At 33.7% G+C, this 24,715-nt stretch overlaps 1 protein-coding gene across 12 annotated transcripts in view; it reads right to left on the reverse strand.

Moving 5' to 3' along the window:
• The window catches only part of LOC100114234 (cGMP-dependent protein kinase), a 474,555-nt gene that overhangs the window by 354,039 nt on the left and 95,801 nt on the right, over window positions 1–24,715 (reverse strand). For 5 of the 12 annotated variants that reach the window (XM_031925290.2, XM_031925296.2, XM_031925289.2 and 2 more), the window contains exon 3: window positions 7,922–7,990. In XM_031925290.2, coding sequence (XP_031781150.1) covers window positions 7,922–7,990 — 69 coding nt within the window. 12 annotated transcript variants of the gene reach the window in all.

The following is a 24,715-nucleotide window of genomic DNA, read 5'->3' on the forward strand; positions in this document are numbered from 1 at the left end:
TTTTAAATCTGTGCTGGTTATCATTCCCTCTTATATTAAAGAGAAATCCATTTTGGTGTTCTCCGTTTCTCCGGTTCTCTGTTTCTCCAGTTCTCCGTTTCTCTGGTTCTCCGGTTCCCCCGTTCTTCGATTTTCCGAGTTCATAATTTTGTATGAATTAGGGTGACCTCTCTATATTAAAATCTCATTTAAATCAGCAATTAATTAACAACCTTGTGCAATAGCATCGATTTAAGGTAACGATTTTAGATCCGTCTCACCGATCGCCAAAACGAACAGCGTTGAAACCCATTGAAACCCATAAAGTCAATATATGCACAAGATTGTAGTTATTCAATTTTTTAAACACACTTTAAATGAGAAATAATATAAATGATAACCTGCGCAGACTTTTATTCTATTGCACAACGATGTTAATTAATAGATGATTTAAATGAGATTCTAATTTAATAGAGAGGTCACTCTTATTCATAAGAAATTATGAACTCGGAAAATCGGAGAAACGGAGAACGCCAAAATGGATTTCTCTTTAATATAATAGGGGATTTTGTGCATCTATATAGAATATAAAATAAATATATAAGTATATATAGAAAGGTAGTGACAAAGCATTTGTCAAAATTCAAAAATGTCAAAATGATGATTGTAATCAAGAAAAACTTGATGAATTTACAAATTATGTTGATCGTTGATATCTTGGTCCAATGGAAGCAGCTTGGCGATTTCAAAAATTCCCGATTTGTATTAGAAACCATAAAGTTAAAAATATGCTTGTACATGAAAAACACAAAAATTATAAGATATTTGAAATGAGTAAAATCAAAAGTGCAATAAACAGTTGGCAAACACCATTAACAGCTTGGTTTGAATTAAATAAAATTGATGATTTTGCAAAATCTTCAAAGTAAGTAAATATTCCAGAACATTACATATTTAATAAGATAAAAAAAAATACGGCAAAAGAGAAAAAATGTAAAGAACAATTGGTAGATTAAATGAAGTTTTACCTAATGATCACGAAAGATTTTGTTTAAAATCAATATTAAATAAAATAAAAGGCGCAAACTTATTTGAAGATTATAAAAATCCACGCATATTTCTATGTTACTGTACGTGAATAGTTTAAGTTTGTAATAGATATTTTGAATAAATAATTTAATATTATCTGCTCTTTACATTTAAAGCTTTTATTTGAATAGCTGTAACGGGTTAAAATTCGTTACGGCAGAGATCGTCGGTAAGAACCTTCGACGACTCGCCAAATTAAAGCAAAGATATAATAATACATTATAAGTGATTACATTTTAAGTTAACATATTAATTGAACAGATTCAATAGATTTAGAAGCAAAAAAATGTTTAGAGGTTGAAAAATCAGTCCAAATAATCCAATCAAGTTATTTTTCGGGCAAAAACTCGAAGAAAAACTCGAAAAAACGCTTGAAGCTTCAAAGTTAATTGACTTATCCCAACGCGTGCATGAAAGAGAGTCGCACGTGAAATGCAATTCGGCAAGAGAATTTTTTTATGAAAGAATTTTTTTCTACTCGCCGAGAACGCGAAAAAAAGATGAGCATTCTGTGAAAAATGCAGATATTACATAAAGGTCTAGACAATTCGAGCTTTGCAGATCGAAAATAATATACAATCGTGTCGTGGATATGACTATTTAGGCGGTAAGAAGGGCTCTTTGGTTTACTTTGAGAATTTACTTAAAACAGTGTGATCATGGGTGAGGGTAAAAATTTTGAAAAATTAAGTTTAGAAAGGCAAAATTTACGAATTGAATTATAACAAAAGGTAAAACTTGGCCACTTTGGTAAAAAATGGCCACTTTCCATACATGTAAAATGAATGTAAAATCGAGTTTTTCTTAGCAGCGGGAAAAAATTATTCCCTTAGGAGGAAAAGGCCTTTAGCATTAAAAAGCAAGGTACAAAGATGGGTAAATGTATGATTGCATCCTTTTAGCAAAAAATCGTAAGCCCGATTTTTCGAATTTTTATTTTGTTAATAATTTTAACGTTAGGTCTTCATTTACTTTTTTTTCGGTGTGTCTACTCGCACAAAAATCACGTGAATTACGTAGGTATAAATGGATATAGGAGTACCTCGCGGGATATAACCTATAATTTCTGTGCAATGCTAGAGACATGTAAATTTTCCAGTACTCTTATATACACGTAATATCTTATAACAACGTGAAAATCAATTAATTTAAATATCCGTATAATCCGTATAACCCGGTCAAGTTTATAAATCAATTAATATAAATATACGTATAACCCGGCGCACTGGCTTATGGAAATGTAAAAGCTTAAATGCTCGTATATACAGGCACGTAAATACTCAGAGGCCTGTAATATTTTATAAACACGTAACTTGTTTTTTAGGGGCTTTTATGCTCACGTAAAGAGACTCTGGGATCAAATAAAAGTAAGAGACACGTAACGGGTAAAAGGGCTTATAGGGACACGTAAAAAGTAAAAACACATCATAAGCGACTTTTGCCAGCTTGCGGGCTTGCAGCCATCTAAAAAGTTAAAGACACTTAAAATCGATTAGGCCAGCAGGCTTACAGGCACGCAATGGGCTTTAGGGGACACAAAACCTTTAAATTGTGCAAAAAAGAATTATAAGTAAAAATCACAAAATTAAAGTAAATCATTTTAAATTTTCATAGTGATATTTAGTTTAAATACCTTTAATTAATCCGTGGTAAAACTTTTATTATCTTTGCTGGCCCATTGTGGCATTCGGTGCAAGGATTTGTGAATTAGTTCACTGTAAGATTCCAAGTAAACAAATGGTTCTTTTGGGCTCAAATTCAAGAAGGATACTTTGTACACCAGTAGTTTTGGTATAAATGCAGGGATTTGGATTCGAACGATTAGAAATGATTCAGCAATGAAAAAACTGAATATTTTAAATTTTTTCGCTTATTATGCCACCTTTTTGTATATAAAACATTTTCTAAACATTCAAATTAAAATCCCAGCATTCATACCAAACTTACAGGTGTACAAAGTATCCTCCTTGAATTTGAGCCCAATATAACCATTTGTTTACTTGGAATCCTACGGACAGTGAGCTGAAATCAGTAAAAACCACATTTAGAGAAAATTAACATTAAAGTTTATGATTATTGTTGAAAGTATAACTCAAATTAGTGCTTACTAAATCCTTTGGGACCAAGTTTTCTATGTTCCACACACATAGACCTCGACTCTCAGCAATTATGAGATATATTCACTTATACCTTTGGGCTTTTTACGGCTTTTCTTACCTGCAAACAGAAAAAGTAATTTCATGAAATTTCATAAAAATGTAATAAAAAGGTTATTTTATCCTTGATAATAATAACACTTTATACTTATCTTTTCCTTTGGTCACTGTGTTAAATCTTCAGGTTAAAACTGCAGAAAATTACCATTCTAACCTCCAAATGTCAAAATGTTTAGTCCGGGAGCTCCAATCTCTGTAGCGGCTTTTTCTTACATCACTGCAGTTTTCACGGAGTCCTTGGCCACTTTTTTACACACTTCACTTAACTGTTCGCTAATTGTATCACATGCACACTGAGCCATGGGTATTAAGCATTCATCAACCCACAAAATAGATGATGACCAGCGTGTCCAAGTCCAAGAGCACGAAATGTAACTACTGCTCTTCTATTGTTCACCCAAGCATAGTTCTTGACGCCAACTTTTCTCCATGAGTTAAAAGCTGTTAGCTGACCACATTAATTACACATTACTTCAATCTTGAATCGTAATATATAAGCTTTGGATTAGCCAAGTTGAACTTGCCATGGCATTGGTTGCGAATCATCATATATCCTTAATCGAATTAATCAAAATTTCCTCGAGCGCAGGAAATAGAATGTTGATATCAATCAATCTATTCCTGATCTCAGAGGTATCTTCTGCTGCTGGAGTTTGTATCTTCTTTGATAAACTTAAAGTCTAGACTTGTTAACAGGTTTATCCGCACTCGTTTGTCCTACAAATCTTCTTTGCCTCTTGTTGCCTCTTCCTCAAGATTACTTATTGACTGAATAAATATACGCAAACCTGCCCTTGGTATCTCGATGATCACACATATTTTCAAAATCACTGAAATTTACACTATTTTAAAAACTTCACTTCTTTGCTTTTAGACAAACACTTTATTTTTTTCTTTTTGGGGTTATAAGCTATAAGCTATAACGCAAAAAACACTACTAAGATTAGTTTTAAAACACTTTTGAAAAATATCAGCTGTTTTTATGTAACAGAACTGAAAGTATTACTTAAATTAGTGCTTACAAAATCCTTTGGGACCAAGTTTTCTATGTTCCAGGCACATAGACCTTAACTCTTAGCAATTATGTGGTATATTCACTTATACCTTTGGGCTCTTTACGGCTTTTCTTACCTGCAAACAGAAAAAGTCATTTCATGAATTTTCATAGAAATGTAAAAAAACGTTATTTTATTCTTGCTCATTACAACACTTTATACTTATCTTTTTTTTGGTTACTGTGTTAAATCTTCAAGTTGAAACTGTAGAAAATTACCAGTCCAACCTCCAAATGTTACAGAGAAGAAAACTTCAGCCAAACCATATCCAGGGGGCACACCACCTTTGAAATAAAAATCAAAATTTTTCATTTAAAATCTCTAAATACTTATATAATTAACCAAATTTTTTTTACTATTCTTAGACATAATTACCTTTATTTTGATGGTTTTAGACCTTCTATACACCTTTATAATACCGACGTATATTATAAGGAGTCCATAATTCACTGACCGTAAGATTCCAAAGGAACGAATGGTCCAAATAAGCTCAAACTCCAGGATATTGTTTAAAAGTACATTAATTATGGTATGAATAAGGGAATTTGGTTTCAATTTCATAGAAAAAAAGTTACATGAGAATTATGTTAAATATTATGTTAATGAAAAATTGATAAAAAATTCAGTAATATGCTTATAAACTTTTTCTATGAAATTGAAACCAAATTCCCTTATTCATACCATAACTAATGTACTTTTAAACAATATCCTGGAGTTTGAGCTCATTTGGACCATTCGTTCCTTTGGAATCTTACGGTCAGTGAATTATGGATTCCCTACTGTACGTAGGTATTATAGAGGTATATAGAAGGTCTAAAACCATCAAAATAAACGTAATTATGTCTAAGAGTATTAAACAAAATTTGGTTTATTTATATAAGTATTTAGAGATTTTAAATGAAAAATTTTGATTTATAGGTGGTGTCCCTCCTTAATCCGGGTGCTCCGGTCTCTGTAGGGGCTTTTTCTTTTATCACTGCAGTTTTCATAGAGTCCTTGGCCACTTTTTTTGATTGTCATCTGCTTTTCAGTAGGGATATCCCCACGAAGTACTCTTATATCTACGTAATTTACGTGATTTTTGTGCGACACAGCGATTATTTTTATCGTGTACACACATAGGGGGGTGTGAGGCAGTGCAATGCTATTTACATGTTTTAAATTTCAGATAATTTTAACGTTTTAACAAAAATGGATGAGCAGCTCTATTAAAATCTTGTATACTGTTACAAGATTTTAATAGAGTGACTAATTTAAGAAAAGATGGTGCGTACGAAAATATATCAGTATTTTAAGTTAACAATTTCAGTCTGTTACAAACAATTCTTGCTTTAATTTTTAGATAAAAGTGTATCTAATTTGAGTAAAAAAAGGAATACGACAGACGAGCATAATAATTCTAAGTCATCTTCAGGGTTTAGCAACGTTCTTAATAAAGAAAGGAGTTTATCCGATTATCTGAAGGACGAGATTACGTCCGAAAGTAAATGTCATCTTGATTTGTCATCACATACCAATGATAAATCTATGTTATCTTCAGGGTTTAGCAACGTTCTTAACAAAGACAAGGATGTCAATGATTTATATCCAAGTATATATATATAGCCTTATATTTTTATCATTTCGAAAATTATGTAAAATATAATAACTCACTTTATTTTCCATGACACATTGAGATTTAATAAGATTTCCCCTTTAAACATGAAAAAACATTAAACTTGATTTTTATTATTTTTCAAATGCCGGTACTGACCTAACTAAATAGTTACACACATTATGTGTGTACATGTCTTTTGGAAATGTCTTTGAAGAATTATTTGAAAAATGACCTTGTGCCATTGATATAACGGCCGCTCGAACGCAAAAAATAGCAGGACCAATCTCTCGTGTCTCTTTTTCAACACTTCTTCTGTAGTATTACTTTACTTGATAGGCTCAAATAATATCAGATGTTTATTTGAATTGCGATCGTTACACGAAAGATGGGCGAAATGAAACGCATGGAACCTATGGAAGCTGAAACGATGGAAAAAGTAATCGATGGGTTGTTTCCCATGCACCCCATCAGACCCCAGACAGAAGCGGCAAAAATACCGGCAGTCGAGATACCATTTTTTTCAGGAGGCAAACTTATCGCGGCAACTTCGTCCCTTAAGAGTGGCAAAGCACCGAGACTGGATGGCATCCCTGCGGAAATGCTCAGGATTGTCGCGTCGCAACGGCCTGAGCTGCTCTTGGAGATGTACAACCAGTGCCTGGTGCAGGGAGTTTTTAGCTCGCGGTGCAAAAGAGCGAGAATTGTGCCGATTAAAAAACCGAAAAAAGAAGCAGATACGGACACTTCTTATAGGCCACTGAATCTTTTAGACACAATGGAAAAGACAGAGAAAGCACCGATTAAACCGCGAATACTAAGTTCCGTACGCAAAGCGGGAGACCTTTCTGATAAGCAGTATAGCTTCAGAAAAGGGCGATCCACCATAGGTCACTCATGGCGACCACTAATTCTATCCTGTTATATGGAGCAGAGATGTGGGCCGACGCTATGACTATGAAAAAGTATCGGAAAAAGAATATGGCGGTACAGCGAAGGGGAGCCCTTAGCATAGCATGCTCCTACCGGACGGTCGCGGCCAAGGCGTCAATGGTAATCGCGGAGGTAATCCCCGTGGATCTTCTTGCGATTGAACGCAAGCGGATCTACGAGGCTCCCTTAACATCTCGATTGCCGCGGAAGAAAGAGAAATAACAATGCGTAATTGGCAGACTAGGTGGACCGATTATCCAAACGCTAAATGGACTAGAACCCTTATAATAATGTAGGCCCGTGGGTGGACAGGAAATGAGGGGAGGTCAACTTTTACCTTACCCAGTTTTTCTCCGGTCACGGATACTTTAGGAGCTACCTGTTTGTGATGAACAGGGTGGCAACACTGGGGTGTAAGCACTGCGGTGACAAACAGGACAACGTGAGACACACTTTTTTTGACTGTTCTCACTGGGCTGATAAGCGTAGAGTCAGCGTATATCAGCGTACTAACGCTGACGATAGGGGCGTTCACGCCCGAGACTGTAGTGAAAACGATGCTTGACAGCAAGCAGAGCTGAGAGGAGATGACGGCGTACGTGGAGACGGTTCTCCGCGCAAAAAACATTGACGGTTGTTTACAAGACTAGCTGTCGGCTAGCAGAGCTTAACACAGGCAACCCCTCGAAGAAATGCGAAAGCGGCTACTGGTGGGGTTTTCGCGGCCCTATGAAAGGAGGAATTTTTATTAAGTATGCCTAGCGCTATCCCGCGCCAGGAGAGTCTCACACACGGGGAGCCTCGCACGGTTTCTGTCATGGTGCATTAAGCATTTCTCTAACACTCCGGATAAACAAAAAAAAAACATTGCTACAAACATAGTTTGCAAATTTTTTTGGATCGCCTTTTGATGTTTATTGTTTAAAATCTTAAATTTATGTCTTTGTTCGCTTTTTATACCTTTGTATTTTCCTACAATTAAACAATTAGTTTTATTATCCTGAAAAATGTATCAAAGATGTAAAATATTTTGATCGTTATGTAATATATATTACTTTTATGTTTATGCAGATTATTTTTTGCATTAAATGAATCCATTGTTGAATTTTGATGTTGATGATAATCTGAAACATACAGAAATAAATCATTTCAAATTTAAATATTTAGCAGATAAATAATTTCGGTAGAAAATTGTCAATTAAAGTTACTAAGTGAGGGTAAAAATTTTGAAAAATAAAAATTAGAAAGGGTAAAGATGAGAAATTCAAAATTTATAAAACAAAAATGTTGAATTGAAATATTGCGAAAAGTGTATTATACCTTTCCAATATAGGATTTATAGGATTTTATAGGATAATATTTGTAGATTCTAGTCTTTGCGACAATATGTATATATATATGTGTGTGCGTGTATATATATATATACACACACACACATATATTGCTGATATTCACAAATGCAATCTGCGCATTTGTACCAATATGTATAAATAGCCGGGAAAGTGGTTTCGATTCCTCAGTCTGTCCTGAACTTTAGAAGTGGCCAGTTTGGAAAAATGCAGTCCGCGCATGCGTACCAATATGTATAGATAGCCGGGGAATTTGTTTTGATTGCTCTGTCTACTCTGGCCTTTGAAATTTGAAGATCTTCAATTTTTATTTTGCTTTATATTGTCATATTAACTTTATTCTTGTATATAGTTTTTCATTTAAACTTTTTGTGCTACACACTTGTTGTGACCGTCGACTTTATGGTTCCAGTGGGGGGGCGCTGTTCGCTTCGGCGATCGTTGAGACGGGTCTGAAATTGTTATCCTTAAGTATATGTTGTTACACAGTTTATAGGACTTCAAAAAATTCAAATGAGATAAGAATTATACTAATAGATATAAATATGTCAGTTATTGAACCCGAAATTATTAAGGCCCAAAAATTTTAAGGTTATAAATTTTAAGATCCAAAACTGTTAAGGACCAAAAGTATTTGAGGCCCGAAAATTTTAATGCCCAATAATTTTAAGGCCCAAAAATTTCAAGGCTCAAAATTATATCCTAGATGTTAAGTTATTGGGAAAAGATGTGAAAGGCTTTACGGCACACGGGGACATTAAGCACTTTAATATAATAGTAGAAGATTGTAAATAGATGTTTATGTCCGCTTTTGATCAGCGGACCTCGGCAGGAGGAACGGTAAAAAACCATATAGACACACTTTTGTCGCTCGAAAAAGACATTTTGCCATATTTTAACAATAAATATTAACTGTCGGTAGTAAGAGGTAATCGTAAAACATATTCCTGGGTACATTTGGTGTAAAAAGGCTCGCCCAGATATGTTTTAGCTACCGCTTTCGATCAGCGGACCTCGGCAGGAGGAACGGTAAAAAACTACATAGAGGCATTTTTCTTGCTTAAAAAAGCAATTAAGTAATATTCTTACGATACTTATCGATTCTTTATTTTGATTAGCAGTTAATTGAAATGTCTTTAGGTGCAGTGTATCTGTTAAACCCGTTCTATAGCTAGACATACAGCCTCGCTCCATATTAATATAGGTTTGTTCACGCATCACGCGGCTCATAGTTCGTCGCGTAGGGGGCTCTGTGGGCGAGGCGCAGATCAAGTCGCAACGTGCCGGTCGTTCGTGTGTAACAGCATTTAATGGGTAGACTCTAACCTCTGTAGATGAAGTAAAAGTTTATCAAACTTCGCACATCATCGTTTATAGTACTTAACCCTTTGACTACCAACATGGTCACGTGAGTTCATCTCTAGTACTCTTACGGTTTTATGACAGTGACAGAGAGAGAGAGAGAGAGAGAGAGAGAGAGAGAGAGAGAGAGAGAGAGAGAACGTGAGCATGTTTATACGCGTTTGTCACCGGCGCCGCGCTGTGAGCATTTCGCTGATAACTCAGGACCCGGCATCAACTTACAACAAGCAAAAGAAGATGGACGATTTAGCACACCTCTGAAGACATTGTTAACGTGCAGTTCAAAAAGTGAGCCCGTTATTATGTGTGCAGCAACGACAGATGATAAACCATACTTGTGTTTGTGACTTGTGGTAACAAAATGTGAATAGGTTAGGTCTTGTGTTTATGCATGGCCTACGTGTTTATTTCATAATTAGATATAGCTCACCCGGAGAGTCCAGACTTTGAGGGTTACGGATTCAACATAACATAATTAAAATTGTTTTTAAAAGTATATATGGATTTACTAATAATGCATATTCATTGTTAGTATAACGTCATTGAGCAGGATGTACAAAAACAAACCTTGAAACCTAACCTTTAATTGTCTTCAGAGGAAATGAATAATTTTCACAGTTTCAACGAAATCCGTGACCCACAAAGCGCAGACACTCCTATTCAGTGAGATGCAAGACAGTTTTCTGGTTGCGGCCATAGTGATCACTAATATATTTTTTCATTCTGTTTGTATAGGTTCCAGGTAGTAATGACAAACGGGACTTGTAGTATGTGATGGTTAATCTTCAAGCGAATGTTAGGAAATAAAGTGGGATTTAAGTTACTGTGCAAATTGTTCTAGTTACAAGATATCCAAACGTTCTTAGTAGTACTTGAGTGTTAATTTGTTTAATAATTTTTAGATTCATCGATTGAGTGCGCATCCTTCTTTTGGCAAGGAAAGTGCTCTTTCTTCAGGTGCTGTTTTTGATCAATTCTTTCACAAGAAGAATACGGGGAAGTTAAAAAAGGTTAGAGTTATTCTGTAAGTTAATAAGTGTTTTCAGGTCTTATATGTACATTATTGCAGGAGCAAAGAAGGGGTTTAAGTTTGGACAAGGCCAGAATTCATAATTCAATGGTAACCGTCTACAGCAGGATAGATCACTATACAGGAATAGCTACTTCTCGGCATCTTTGGCTGAAACGAGAGCAACAACACAAAGAAAGATCACCCACTCGACTTACGAAAAATGATAAGAAGTGTAAAGTGCTAGTGTTAATAACAGTGCAAGTGTTTTGATTAGAAGTGTATTAGTAGGCATTAGTATCCTAAAGACGTAGGATTCATTAGGTAGCTCGGCTTACTATGATAGCTCGCTCCTTTTGGGATTATAGATTTTGCTCGAACCATAAGAAATAATTCTATTAGTTAACCTTTAAAGGACCGGAAAACGGATATATCGGTTCACCCTGTGGTATGAACATTGTATATAGTTGATACATGATAACAGACACCAATTTAGCCAGTTTTCAAGGACGATTTCAACTCTCAAATCCCGGCCGTCTATAGGTTAAAAATGTTTCTTGAGTGAACAAACTATTTCCGATGGTCAGAGTGAAATCCATGACCCGAAGAGTGTTAAGGTTTTAAAAAGGGGGTGCATATACTGTTTGTAGGGAGCACTCGGCTCAAGCAGGAATTGATGGAATTATTTTGGGATGACAAATAGCTAAAAATAATGATTTTTACAAGAACTGATAGTCAGCAGCATTTTTTTGTAATGTAGATGTCTACTTTTAATAACAAGTTCCTAACTTTTTTGTATCAGTAGTCGAATTGTGTAATTGCTGAAAAAAGTCAAAAATATAAAAAGTAATTTAATTTTGAATTGTTTAATATTCTATAATTAAGTTTTGTGTATATATTTGAAATCCCAAACTATATATTGTTTGCTCTGAAGCAGCAAAACTATTCTTTTTTAATTTAATGTTACATAAAGAAAATTGAAAGTCGTAGATTAAATAATAATAAAAAAGATAATTTCAATCATCGTAAAGCTGACATACGATACTAACTTTCAATCTCATTCACGTATTTTGACTGATCTTTTTGCTGCTATACGTACTAGAGAAGGGTTACATTAAATCTTAAAATTCAACAAAGTATCTGGTGATTATAATTAAAAAAAGAAAAAGATTTTTAACGTAAAATCCTTTGTATGGGATCCTTTATATCATTTTACATTTTTTGAATGAGTCAAGAATGCTTCTGATATCAGGTAGAAAGGTAACATGTTAAAAGTAAAAACAAGCCATAAAAAAATAATAGCGTAAATATTGTCTCAGTCATACAGTAAATTCTTTAATTACATGATGCAAACGGCAGATAAAATATAGCGTCAAAATATGTATCACAAATCATTCTTTTCATATCCTCTCAAATGAACGCTTCTTCGTAACACATATTACGGAGATCTATGTTGTATGAAGGTGCTTTTTTCTTGTAAAGGAGCATCAAATAATGCCGAGAGCATTAGAGTAGTTCACACAGTGTGCCCACAAGACTTAAGAATGAGATATTCTATAATTATATTGAACTATTTAAATATCAAAGAAAATGTTATCGGATTGTCATTATGAATTTTATTTTTTGCATCAACTGAAAGTTAAATTAATATCGTAGAAGCTTACATTATTTACTAAGGGATATGTGCCAAGTGTGAAACTACTCAGCTAATTTTGCTATAAATTCCGATTAGGGCCTTTATTGTTCTGTATGATGGTGCCGTTAATATTACAAAATAACCAAACGGCAAAGGTTGATTTGTTTTGGATAGCAAAAAAGTGTAGTCTACGTTAGAACTTTGTGTAAGAATATTTCGTGAGTCGGCTTATTTTTGTTTGCCGACAATCACATCAATATTTTTAAATTACACCGAAATCGATCGCAGTTTCTTTTCAAAAATAACATTTATTATAAATTTATTACAACCGTTACTGCTTATAGATGCACGAGCATCTGAGCAAAACACAGTCTTTGATTAGCTAAGAGCTATATAAAGATCTAAACCTAGTTGCTTTGCAACTTGGTTTTATAAAAAATAAGACAAATTATTGTACAATATAAATTCAAGAACATCTGAGCACAGCAGTCTTTCATTAGCTAAAAGCTATATAAAGATCTTATATTAGTTGTTTTGCAACTTGTTTATATGTATAGAAAATAAGACAAATATACAATGACAATTTGAGAAACGAAAGAGCGAAAGTCCATAAATCATACATAATAATTCCATCAACAATGCTGATCTGTTTATACAAAAAACTATTTTCTCCGACATAATCGAGAGACAAAACGGTGAAGCAAAGACTGACACCGACTTGTTGATGTGTCACCACAACTAAGCGATAAATGCAACGTATAAGCGAATGTCAATGTTTTTTTATTACAAAATTATGATTTTTAGTTACATTTTTTTTATGTATTCTTGTGATTGCGTCGTAATAGAAAATTTTATATAAAAGTTGTTTTATCATCAAACTATATTATTATTACTAAAAAAAGGCCTTGAAGGATATAATAGTTTGTACAAATTAGTCTATTGACGAAGATACGCAGAAAACATAGTTAACAAACTATTATTCTTCTGAAACGTTTATGTTTATTTATACGTTTATTCCTAATATTATATAATCAAATTAAAATTTTTTTACAAATAAAAAAATAAAGCAGCTTTTTTATGCATTGCATTTCACGCTTAGTTATAACAAAATTCTTAATTGGCTAAGAATTTAAAAAAAAATGCCATTTTCGTTCGGATTTTATACTGAGTTCTTGCTTGAAAAATTGTTTGATGGTGTATGAATTACCCAGTAATTCAAGGCAACAAGAACAAGCTCAGAAAATCACGGTGATTTTGTGGTGGATCGATGACGGTGAAAATAGTTTTCTGTGCATCCATAAAACGTAGGGCGCTACTGTCTTATTCTGCATAGAGTTTTCAACAATAAGTACAGTCGGTAATGCAGATTTGTTTTTAATTACCATTTTTGAACTACCTTACCACGCACTCAGTTACCTACTGAGCTGCAACGACTCTTTCTTTTTTGCTTCGGCGTCACCTTAATGCAAACGTTATTAATTTTAATAATAGAAGACCTAGACCATTCTGCTATAAAATTCAAGGACAAATTTATTACCAAATAAATACATCTTTGCATCCAGAACCTGGCCAAAATCCGTCTTATGGTCAACGATTTACTTATGATGAACAAGAAGCTGAGCAACATCGCTCAAATAATAATTTAGATAGTGAATTGATTAAAATAATAGATCAAATAATGCGCACTCATAACATATTTGCAAAGTCATATGTAATGATGGGAGACGAAATTAAACGGCAGGTGTCTGAAGCAGTGAAAAATAATACAGTTTTACCAGAATTGAATTTAGCATTCACTTTAAAAGATGGACTGGATCCAAAACGCTATAATATTCAAAAGTGTAATGAAGTAGCTGCTATTTTTACTACAAACGCAGACGGAGATATTCCTGACTCATACATAGTTATCAAAAATAAAAATACTAAAGAATTAAGACGAATTAGTTCAATGGATCCTAATGTTGAGCCTTGGATATATCCTTTATTTTTTCCACGTGGATCTCAAGGTTGGCATAAGGATTTAAAGAAAAATAATTCAAATCGTAGAGTAACGAGATTAAATTATGTCAGAAATCAAATAGCAATTCGTGATGAGTTCAGCCCATTTTTAAGAGGTCGCCGATGATTTATAGTTGATGCTTATGTTAAAATTAAAAGAGGCAGAATTAATTGGTGCAATACACATACAAAAAAACTAAGAGCTGAATCTTATCAAGGTTTAATGAATTACGTTTAATCAATGGTAGATAATCATTCACAAAATTATCGAATTGGTAAAATTGTTATTCTTCCATCAACTTTTATTGGTTCACCTCGTAATATGATACAAAAATATCAAGATGAAATGGCAATTACAAGAGTAAAAGGAAAACCAGATTTATTTATTACTATGACATGTAATCCAAATTGGGTCGGAATTAAAGAAAACCTTCTGCCAGGTCAACAACCGAATGATCGACCGGATTTGATGTGCTCGTTTTTTTAATATATAAAAGATGCTTTACTTAAGCGGTCCAGCCTGAGTTAAATCATACAAAAAAAAAAAATATTCGTCCGATAAAATTTTTTTCTTTTCACGTAAATTAAAAAACAAAAAATATCTTTTGAAAATATTCACACTATACACTATTTCTACCAAGAAATATCATATATATACGATACAAAATCACTGACCTAAATTCATGACATTTTACTATATAAATAAGTGTTTTTAGTCACTTGCCATGGCTTTGTGAAAGATCTGGACCATCTTCTTTACTTTACCCGGACTTAAAATGTACCTCAAACATGCCCTCTCAGACTTACTGAAAGACATTTCTGAAAAATATTGATTAAATATTATTATTCATACGTTGTATACGTAGCTAATAAATTTAATTAATATTTTTCACACTGTACTTGTTGCTAACAACATTTAATTAATATTTGATGATGCCTAAACAACTTCGACGATTATTTTGTAGAATTTTTATTTAATGCAATCCTGTGCAATCCTCAAAATCTATGGAATGAATTTAGATTAAATTTATCTCAAGATTTTCAATGCACAATGAACAGCGAACAAGCGATTAAACAAGCGTTTTCATTAATTTAAAAAATGTTGCAAATAGAAAATCGGTGCGTTAAAGATGTTTTTGACACTGAAGATGATCTTGTAGAAAATGTTATTGACGATAATAATGAACCTGATAATTTAATAACTTATTTGCAAAATGGTCAAAATCAGTATGCTAAATTAAATAATGAATAAAAATGTATTGTTGATAATATTACAAATATAATTTTACAAAATAACTATAAACATTCTGAGTATTGGTTTTTTATTAACGGACCTGGAGGTTCTGGTAAAACATTTATATATACCACACTATACAATTTATTAACAGGTGATAATAAAAAATTATGCGCAATGGCATTGAAAGGAATAGCAGCTACTTTACTTCCGAATGGAAAAACCGTTCATAAAGCATTTGGCCTACCAGTACCTCTATTTTCTGATTCATCATCGAACATCAAAATACAGTCAAAAGTAGCTGAAAATTAAAAAAGTATTGATCTTTTTATTTGGGACGAAGCGCCAATGGCTCCTCGATATGCTTTAGAAGTTGTTGATAGAACACTTAGCGATTTAATGCAAATCAACAAACCATTTGGAGGAAAAATTATTCTTTTAGGAGGTGATTTTAGACAATTATTACCAGTTCAAAAATATGCTACACCTGGTTAAATCCTTAATTTATTTATTAAAAATAGTGGACTGTGGTAATATTTTATAAAATATGACTTAACTGTAAATATGAGGACAATACCGTCTGAAATCGAATTGAGTAGATTTTTACTACGCAGGGAGGGGGGGAACTTACATGATTCTAACAATAATTTAAATATTTCTGAAATTCCATCAACATGTATAGCTTCTAAAGAAGAAGATATCGTCGAAAGTACTTATGGTAGCATTTTTAAAAATAAAAATTATAGAGACGCTATCAATTTTGCGATTTTATCATCTAGATATGATGACGTAAACGATATAAATAATAAAGTCGTTGATTTGCTCGATTCAAGTGATGAAAAAATGTATACAAGTATTGACAGCACTGAAAACTGTGATAATGGTGATCTTAATGAATCTATATTGCCAGAATATTTAAATACATTAGCTCCTACTTCATTGCCTCCTAATGAATTACGTCTAAAAAATACTGTATTATAATGTTGACAATAAATGTATGTTTAGATGAAGGTTTATGTAATGGAAGAAGATTATTAATTCTTAAAATAAATGATAATACTTTATATTGTGAAATTTTAACAGGTGATAAAATTGGTGAATTAGTTTTCTTAGTAGAATTACATTATATTGTGAAAACGAATATCCATTTACTTTTAAACGTCGACAATTTCCTGTTAAGTTAGCATTTGCTATGACAATCAATAAATCTCAAGGTCAAACCTTTGAAAAAATTAGTCTTGGTCTTCGTAGAGATGTTTTTAGTCACGGCCAATTTTATGTGGCTTTATCACGAGTATGCTCATGGAACGCATTTAAAATCTATTTAAACAAAGAATCTACATGCGAAAAGATTAAAAATTATGTTTATAGAGAACTTTATAATTAAATCTTTATAATACTGTTCTGCCGAAGCTATCAATAAGGAATTATAAGGTAATGTCATAAGATAAGGAGGCACAGCACAATGGGCTTCGTCTGAGTGCTCGACCGGCACGTCCCCGTGCCGTAATTCATCTCCACCTAACCGACTATAAATATAACTAATTATGTTCTATATCATAACTTCTTTTAATTTTATAAATTTACAAATTGAATTCATAATATAATGTACATAGATGTACAAATACACACAGTTATTTAAGTCTCATTACGTTATTGTTTTATTCGTCTGTCCGAATACTGTCGAAAAACACTATTATTAACACTAAAAAATAGAATAATATAACGTAGTACAAGATGTAACTTACATTTTACAAAACGTAGAAAAACATTCCAAAAATCAATGCATAATCATTTTTTTACATGTTTAGATTATTATATTTACTTTTCGCTCGTCACGTCTGCTTATTCTATTTTTTTGTGTTTTTGGAGTTCAATGATGTATAGGTGTGCCGTTTGGTGAGCTATTTTAGTGAGCGACAGCTTTTGTTCATAAAGAATTACTTTTAAGGGGATGTCGACGCAAAAGCTTCGAAAATCCGCCACGGAGTATTTTGTATTTCCAAACTTTTAGAAGAACAGAAAGTCCGATCGAATTTTTCTTTCGTAGAACGATTCATTAAACTTACCACTACGGCGCTACAAACTCGGTTTTTCATTTGCAATTTATTATTTTTGTACATTCAAAGATAGAAAGAATTCCTAATGTCAACTTTAATAACATTACTGTATACCAAGGAAAGATAGGTATAAACAGAAATAGATTAAATTATTTTGGAGTAAAACTTTTAACAACAGTCAATTTTACTGTTATATATTTTGAAACACTGGGGTCTGCTAGCGCAGCCCAGCGTTCTTAAATCTATGTTCGCGCGCCGTCACACTCCAATGCATACACGGTGGCGGGCCGCCTCGGCCCAGGGCGCCAGGCATCGAGATGCCAAGGATCCCGCGATCCCCTTTCCGTGTGAGCGCCACCGCGTGTTGGAGCCTAACGGCGTGGGAGATGAGCTCGGCTAGCTCTAAGGAATGGGTGGAGTATCGAACAGGGTCGTGGGTCATAAAACTCATTAAGGCTTGCTGCTGATATGATATATCGTATTTATTCTTCATTTTCCCTCTTAACAACCACGGAAACCTGCCGAAAACCTGCGGCCTCTACAGTCCAGAGGCGCTACGCTGAACTAACTAAACTACTATGCGGCACGTCACGCCGCCGATCGAGGTCATCGTGAGTAAGAGCGAATATCTACACGCGGCCCCGCAACGATTTTAATAATTCTAACCTCCTTCCGGGGAGATCATCCGCGCCCACCTAGCAATCGACGCCACCGCCACGCTCGTCAGCGCGCCGTCCGCCGACTTGTCGATGCGGGCGAATACCCGCCTCGCCTCTCTGATCGTCTACCGGCGCGTTCGTCGCGGCGTATTCTCGCGAGTTATGCGATTTCCCCGGCCCATCAGACGCTTATTTTTCCATATATCGCGTCGTGAAAAACCCGTACTACTATAATAAATCCCCGAAAACCACTTCACGATGTGACATCCTCGACACGACCGCGCGACGACACACGACACTTGCCCGTCCTCTCCACGCACACTCGTGCATTCTAACAGCTACTTAACGGAAACTCTAATAATAGCTAACTTAACTTAATCGCTAACTTACTTACTAACGGTAGCTCGGTAACACGCAGTAATCGGTAGCTGATAGGGATAGCGGGGGTGAGGAAACGATAGCGGGGAGGTACAATACGAGGGGAGAGCGATAGCGAGGAAATATGCACAATACATGGGTAACGATAGCGGGGAATTGTGCGAGAGCGAGAGCATGGAAAAGACAAACGGTAGCTTGAGCGGAGGGTAACGGTAGCGTGAAAGGAACGATAGCGAGGAAAAACGAGGGCTTACAAAATTCGCAAAAGGCGACGAGACCTCACGGCACTCGACTCGCCGCCCTTGCCACGACCGTCAAAGTGCATTGCGTCGCACTAACCGTGACGCGACGCGTTCATCCGAGGCATAGCCGCACTAATTTATTCGCACGTTAAGTACACTTTTACTTACCTGCTACGATAGCGAGAGCGAAGGCGAGCTGCAATGGCGCACGGGTACCGGGGTCACGAGACGATCGAAAACCTCGGTGAGCAGCGCAGACGTCCTATCGGTAGCAGCGTTGCGGAGCGAAAGAGGCCGAGCTCTCGCGACGCGGCAACACGTGGCCGCGGGGCCAGCGCTGCGCGCGCTCACCACGCGAACTACTCCCCCTTCTGTGCGCCTACTCGTGGCTCGACCTGCCACGTTGCGAGGTTGTCGTCGCCTCTCTATTGCGCGGCGCAAATTTTCCACTTGTAACGTGCAGTCGAACTGCCACGTTACAATTGCTTAATATGTTTTAGCTATTAAAGGATTCATAAAGAATACTTTTGGTTTTGTAAAGATGAACAACCAAAAAATTGCAATTAACAATATCACCAATGGCAATACAAAATTAGAAATTCATCTACTGCAATCTTCTTCAAATTGTTTTTACATATATGATGTACACAAAGGACATAGAGTTCGAGTGATAGGCGAACTGATTGATCCAACAGAAAGTTCAAATTATTATCTGAAAGTTGAACATGAATCACAGATTAAAGTTCTCAACAGTGAAAAAGCTGCGTTTTCCACTTTATTATTAGGTTATAAATTGATTGAATGATTTTTAAAATAGAAGTACATGTTTACATTTTTTATTGAAATTGATGATAGTAATCATGATATGTAAAATCAATAAATATTCCTTAATTTAATATCTCAATTATTTTATTTCTGTGCAAGTATAAACAAATAAATTTTAAATAAAAATAGATCATTTTAAGAAAACATAATTCTTTTAAAAACAAACAAATTACACTCATAGAACAGCTTCATGTCAGATTGTCAATTGTCATTACCTACAGTTGAATGAACCTATATCTTATATCTTATAAGCAAATCACAGAAAATATCATCTCTATCATTAAAGGAGAGATATACGATTCGTTGCTGTATTTGTTACAACAAACTACCAAAATGAATGAAGCCTTAATTGACAAAGCAGAATTTACACTAACAAGGAAAGGTACCCAACCCGAACTCACCGATTTTGATGATTTTCATATATGTTGTAGAACATAAAAAAATAAGAGACACGTATTTTTTTTTATCGGCTAATTTTCACTTTTAAGGGGTAAAAAGCTCCCCTAAAGTTAACCCCCAAAAAGCGTTTTTTTTTAAATATCTCGGCTTAAAATTAATATTTTTCAATGAAACAAATTGGAGGTTATTTCTTACAAAAAGAGCAAGTATTTCATGGTGATTTGAAGAGTAAGAGTAGCATCCCCTATTTTTTAGGGGTTGAAAACATATATTGTTTGGCATAATTTTATAATAAAAATGTTTAAACCGACTAAAAAAAATTGGAAAAAATGTTTAAACATCCTTAATAACAAAATTTAGTTGACGTCTTTCAGTGTTTTCATAAATATTACCCCTAAGGGGGTAAACCACCCCTAACACAAAATAACTGTAAATATGTAATTCAATACATAATATTTCGTAGAAAGTTTGTATATAGAGGTTTTCGAGGTCGCTGATTACAAATCTGTTATCAGATTTTGAAAATTCAAAATGGCGGAACCAATAGGACGGAAATATCGAAAAAAAATTTTATATAATAAAAAAGTTTTAAACGACTAAAAAAATTGGAAAAAATTTGTAAACATCTATAATAAACAAATTAAGTTTTTCGATTTTTTCATAGATACTACCCTTTAGGGGGTAAACCACCCCTAACACAAAATAACTATAAGTATACTTCAATCCATAATATTTTGTAGAAGGTTTGTATATAAGGGTTTTCGAGATCGCTCTTTGCAAATCTGATATCAGATTTTGAAAATTCAAAATGGCGGAACCAATGTGGTGGACGAAAATGTCGAAAAAAAATTTTAACTTTCACAAAAACTTGTTATAAATGTGTTATCTTTGTAGCCTGTACATGTGAACTAAAGAGCCTTAAACCCTAAACCCCTAAAGAACAAATAGGCTAAATGGTTGTGCTTATTAACCAAACAACCTCAAATTCCTAAATTTGTAAACAAGAAAATTCTGCTTATTATTGCTATTGCAATTATGCTTATTCTTCTTCTTATTATTATTATTATTATATTACTATGATAATTTTTGTTATTGGTAAAAATACATAAAAGAATATTAATACTCGAACTTCATTTGCAATTAAAGAACACGTTGTTATTGAAAGGGAATTTTATATGCATTCATTAGTTTAATGAATGTTATCGTACATTCAATGATAATTCCACAGATAAATATTTTCACACATAAAAGTTGTTGACAATATGTGCGAATCAGTATGTTCTTTTTTTAGATTGTTTTCATCGAGTGTTCACCTCAGCTGCCTGTGTTATTTTTTAGGCAGTGAGTGAGTTTTGTGGGTATTCTAGTTCGATGTCGGAAAGTACGAATAGTACGTCTTTTTGTTTGTCAGTGGTATCATACAGTTGTAGAAAATTTTCTTTAGTGATTTTATATAGATTTACATTATTCAATTTCAAAGTGAATAAAAGTTGAATAAAACCAAAAATAGAGTTTTCCGAACATCACAAAGTGGAACGAGAATTCTTCTCCAATGCATAAATTAATGATTTGATTCAATTTACATTCACTCGTTTTATTCTGGTAGAAATGTAGCAGTCGTGCCTTACATGCAAAAACACAGCTTGTATAAATTTTACCTCTTGTTTTCATTTTAGATTGAAAAATGAAAATTAATCCGTTAAACGTTCTAAACTTATTATTAGCATACTTTCAAGCGTTAAACATACCAGATAGTGTCACGAATTATCACGAAACAGAGTTGGCCGAAAAAATAAAAGAAATTTTAATAGATGCAACACATGATTTCAACGATGTAGAAATGATTACTGATGACTCTTTGGATTTTCAAGAAGAGTATAAAGACCATAATGTGGAAATAATTGAAGATGAAGTGCAACATCATTTTCCTGATCCGGATATAGCACCAACAAATCAATGTACAGCAGATAATGAAGAACTAGATTTTGAATACAAAAAAAGAGCTGTAGAATTTTGGAGAAGTAGCAAAACGAAGCAAAATTTAAGTCTTAAAACAGTGCAAAACAGATTCAAAAAAGTATCATCTATTAGTCAGCTACGTCGTTGGGCTCATTCAATTAATAAAGGTGGCACGTATAGAGAAAAAGTAGCACAAATTTGTCAGTATACCCTGGATAATTTTCAAGCAGCTCTCGACAGTGGTTCAATTATCCATGATGAAGATATAATTCGATGGGCCTTACAAGCTAAAAAGGAAATTGGTTTTGATGATATTAGATTCAAAGCTTCTAAACATTGGTTACTCAAATTTAAGCAAGCACACCGAATAGTTTCTAGGAAAATAAATAAGTTCATAACAAGAAAAACACTAGAAAGTAGTGCAGAACTTACGGCTAAAGCTGAAGCATTTATCGATGACGTTAAATCGTGTATACCAAGGATTGGACTCGAAAATTTATATAATACAGATCAGAGCGGATTTCAGCTAGAAATGCATTCTGGAAGAACATTAGCAGTAGAAGGAGAAAAGCAAGTGCAATGTCTGGTACAGTCAATTTCAGCAACAACGCATAGTTATACTATACAGCCACTAATATCAGCTACTGGACAACTGTTGTCACCGCTATTTCTTGTTTTAAAGGAACCAAGTGGCAAGTTTGGCCCTATTGTAGAACAAAACATATTTAGACCAGAAAACGTGTACGTGGAAGCATCCAAATCTGGAAAATTAACAACAAGTAAGGGAACTAATAACAATTTTTACATTGTAATATCGTTGATCAGTTAATTAGTAAGTCGTTTAATTGCAGATCACTTCAAAATCTGGTTGGAAAAAATATTTTATCCCTATGTAGGCCATCACTCAATACTATTACTTGATTCTTGGAGTGGTCATTGTGACAAAGTTATAGAAGAAATAATGCCACAAAATAAAATTATTAACATAAAAAAATTCCAACTGGAACCACAGGAAAAATACAACCACTTGATGTCTATGGATTCCGTATTTGGAAAAACTTTGTCCGAACATTTTCTGATAATGTAATGTTAATGGATCATGATATGAATTTACATGTGAGAAATAATATAATTAAACTTCAATCATTGGTTCACAACCAACTGTCTTCACCGAGATATATAGATTTGTTTAAATATTCCTGGTATAAAAGCGGTTACGTCAATGAAAAACCAGATAAATTTGATAATCCTATAGATTTCAGTTTTGGAAAGTCTTGTGCAACACATTGTGAAATAGAAGGGTGCACAAACATTGCAATTGTACGATGTGGTTGGTGCAAAAAAGCATTGTGCTTTAAACACTTTTATGAGAACTACCATTATTGTAAAAACATCGTAAAATAATATATTTTATGCTCAATACAAAAAATGCACTATGGCAAAAGATAAAAGATTGTAGATTATTATTATACTCTAATATTATAAACAAAAATACATTATAAGTTGAATTTACAATAAAGGAATTTCAATAACATTCTGATAACAATTTCTACGGAAATTATAAAACTGCTTCACACACAGAATTTTCTTGTTTACAAATTTAGGAATTTGAGGTGGTTTGGTTAATAAGCACAACCATTTAGCCTATTTGTTCTTTAGGGGTTTAGGGTTTAAGGCTCTTTAGTTCACATGTACAGGCTACAAAGATAACACATTTATAACAAGTTTTTGTGAAAGTTAAAATTTTTTTTCGACATTTTCGTCCACCACATTGGTTCCGCCATTTTGAATTTTCAAAATCTGATATCAGATTTGCAAAGAGCGATCTCGAAAACCCTTATATACAAACCTTCTACAAAATATTATGGATTGAAGTATACTTATAGTTATTTTGTGTTAGGGGTGGTTTACCCCCTAAAGGGTAGTATCTATGAAAAAATCGAAAAACTTAATTTGTTTATTATAGATGTTTACAAATTTTTTCCAATTTTTTTAGTCGTTTAAAACTTTTTTATTATATAAAATTTTTTTTCGATATTTCCGTCCTATTGGTTCCGCCATTTTGAATTTTCAAAATCTGATAACAGATTTGTAATCAGCGACCTCGAAAACCTCTATATACAAACTTTCTACGAAATATTATGTATTGAATTACATATTTACAGTTATTTTGTGTTAGGGGTGGTTTACCCCCTTAGGGGTAATATTTATGAAAACACCGAAAGACGTCAACTAAATTTTGTTATTAAGGATGTTTAAACATTTTTTCCAATTTTTTTTAGTCGGTTTAAACATTTTTATTATAAAATTATGCCAAAAAATATATGTTTTCAACCCCTAAAAAATAGGGGATGCTACTCTTACTCTTCAAATCACCATGAAATACTTGCTCTTTTTGTAAGAAATAACCTCCAATTTGTTTCATTGAAAAATATTAATTTTAAGCCGAGATATTTAAAAAAAACGTTTTTTGGGGGTTAACTTTAGGGGAGGTTTTTACCCCTTAAAAGTGAAAATTAGCCGATAAAAAAAAATACGTGTCTCTTATTTTTTTATGTTCTACAACATATATGAAAATCATCAAAATCGGTGAGTTCGGGTTGGGTACCTTTCCTTGTAAGTGACGTTATAGATGAAGTCGAAATGGACGATAACACGCTGTAAGATTAATTATTATATTTTTTCAACCTAATAAATCATAATTGTGTAAACATCGGTTATATTTCTTAGAAATTGATT

Source organism: Nasonia vitripennis (genome assembly GCF_009193385.2).
Source record: "Nasonia vitripennis strain AsymCx chromosome 2 unlocalized genomic scaffold, Nvit_psr_1.1 chr2_random0009, whole genome shotgun sequence".
NCBI classification, from domain to species: domain Eukaryota; kingdom Metazoa; phylum Arthropoda; class Insecta; order Hymenoptera; family Pteromalidae; genus Nasonia; species Nasonia vitripennis.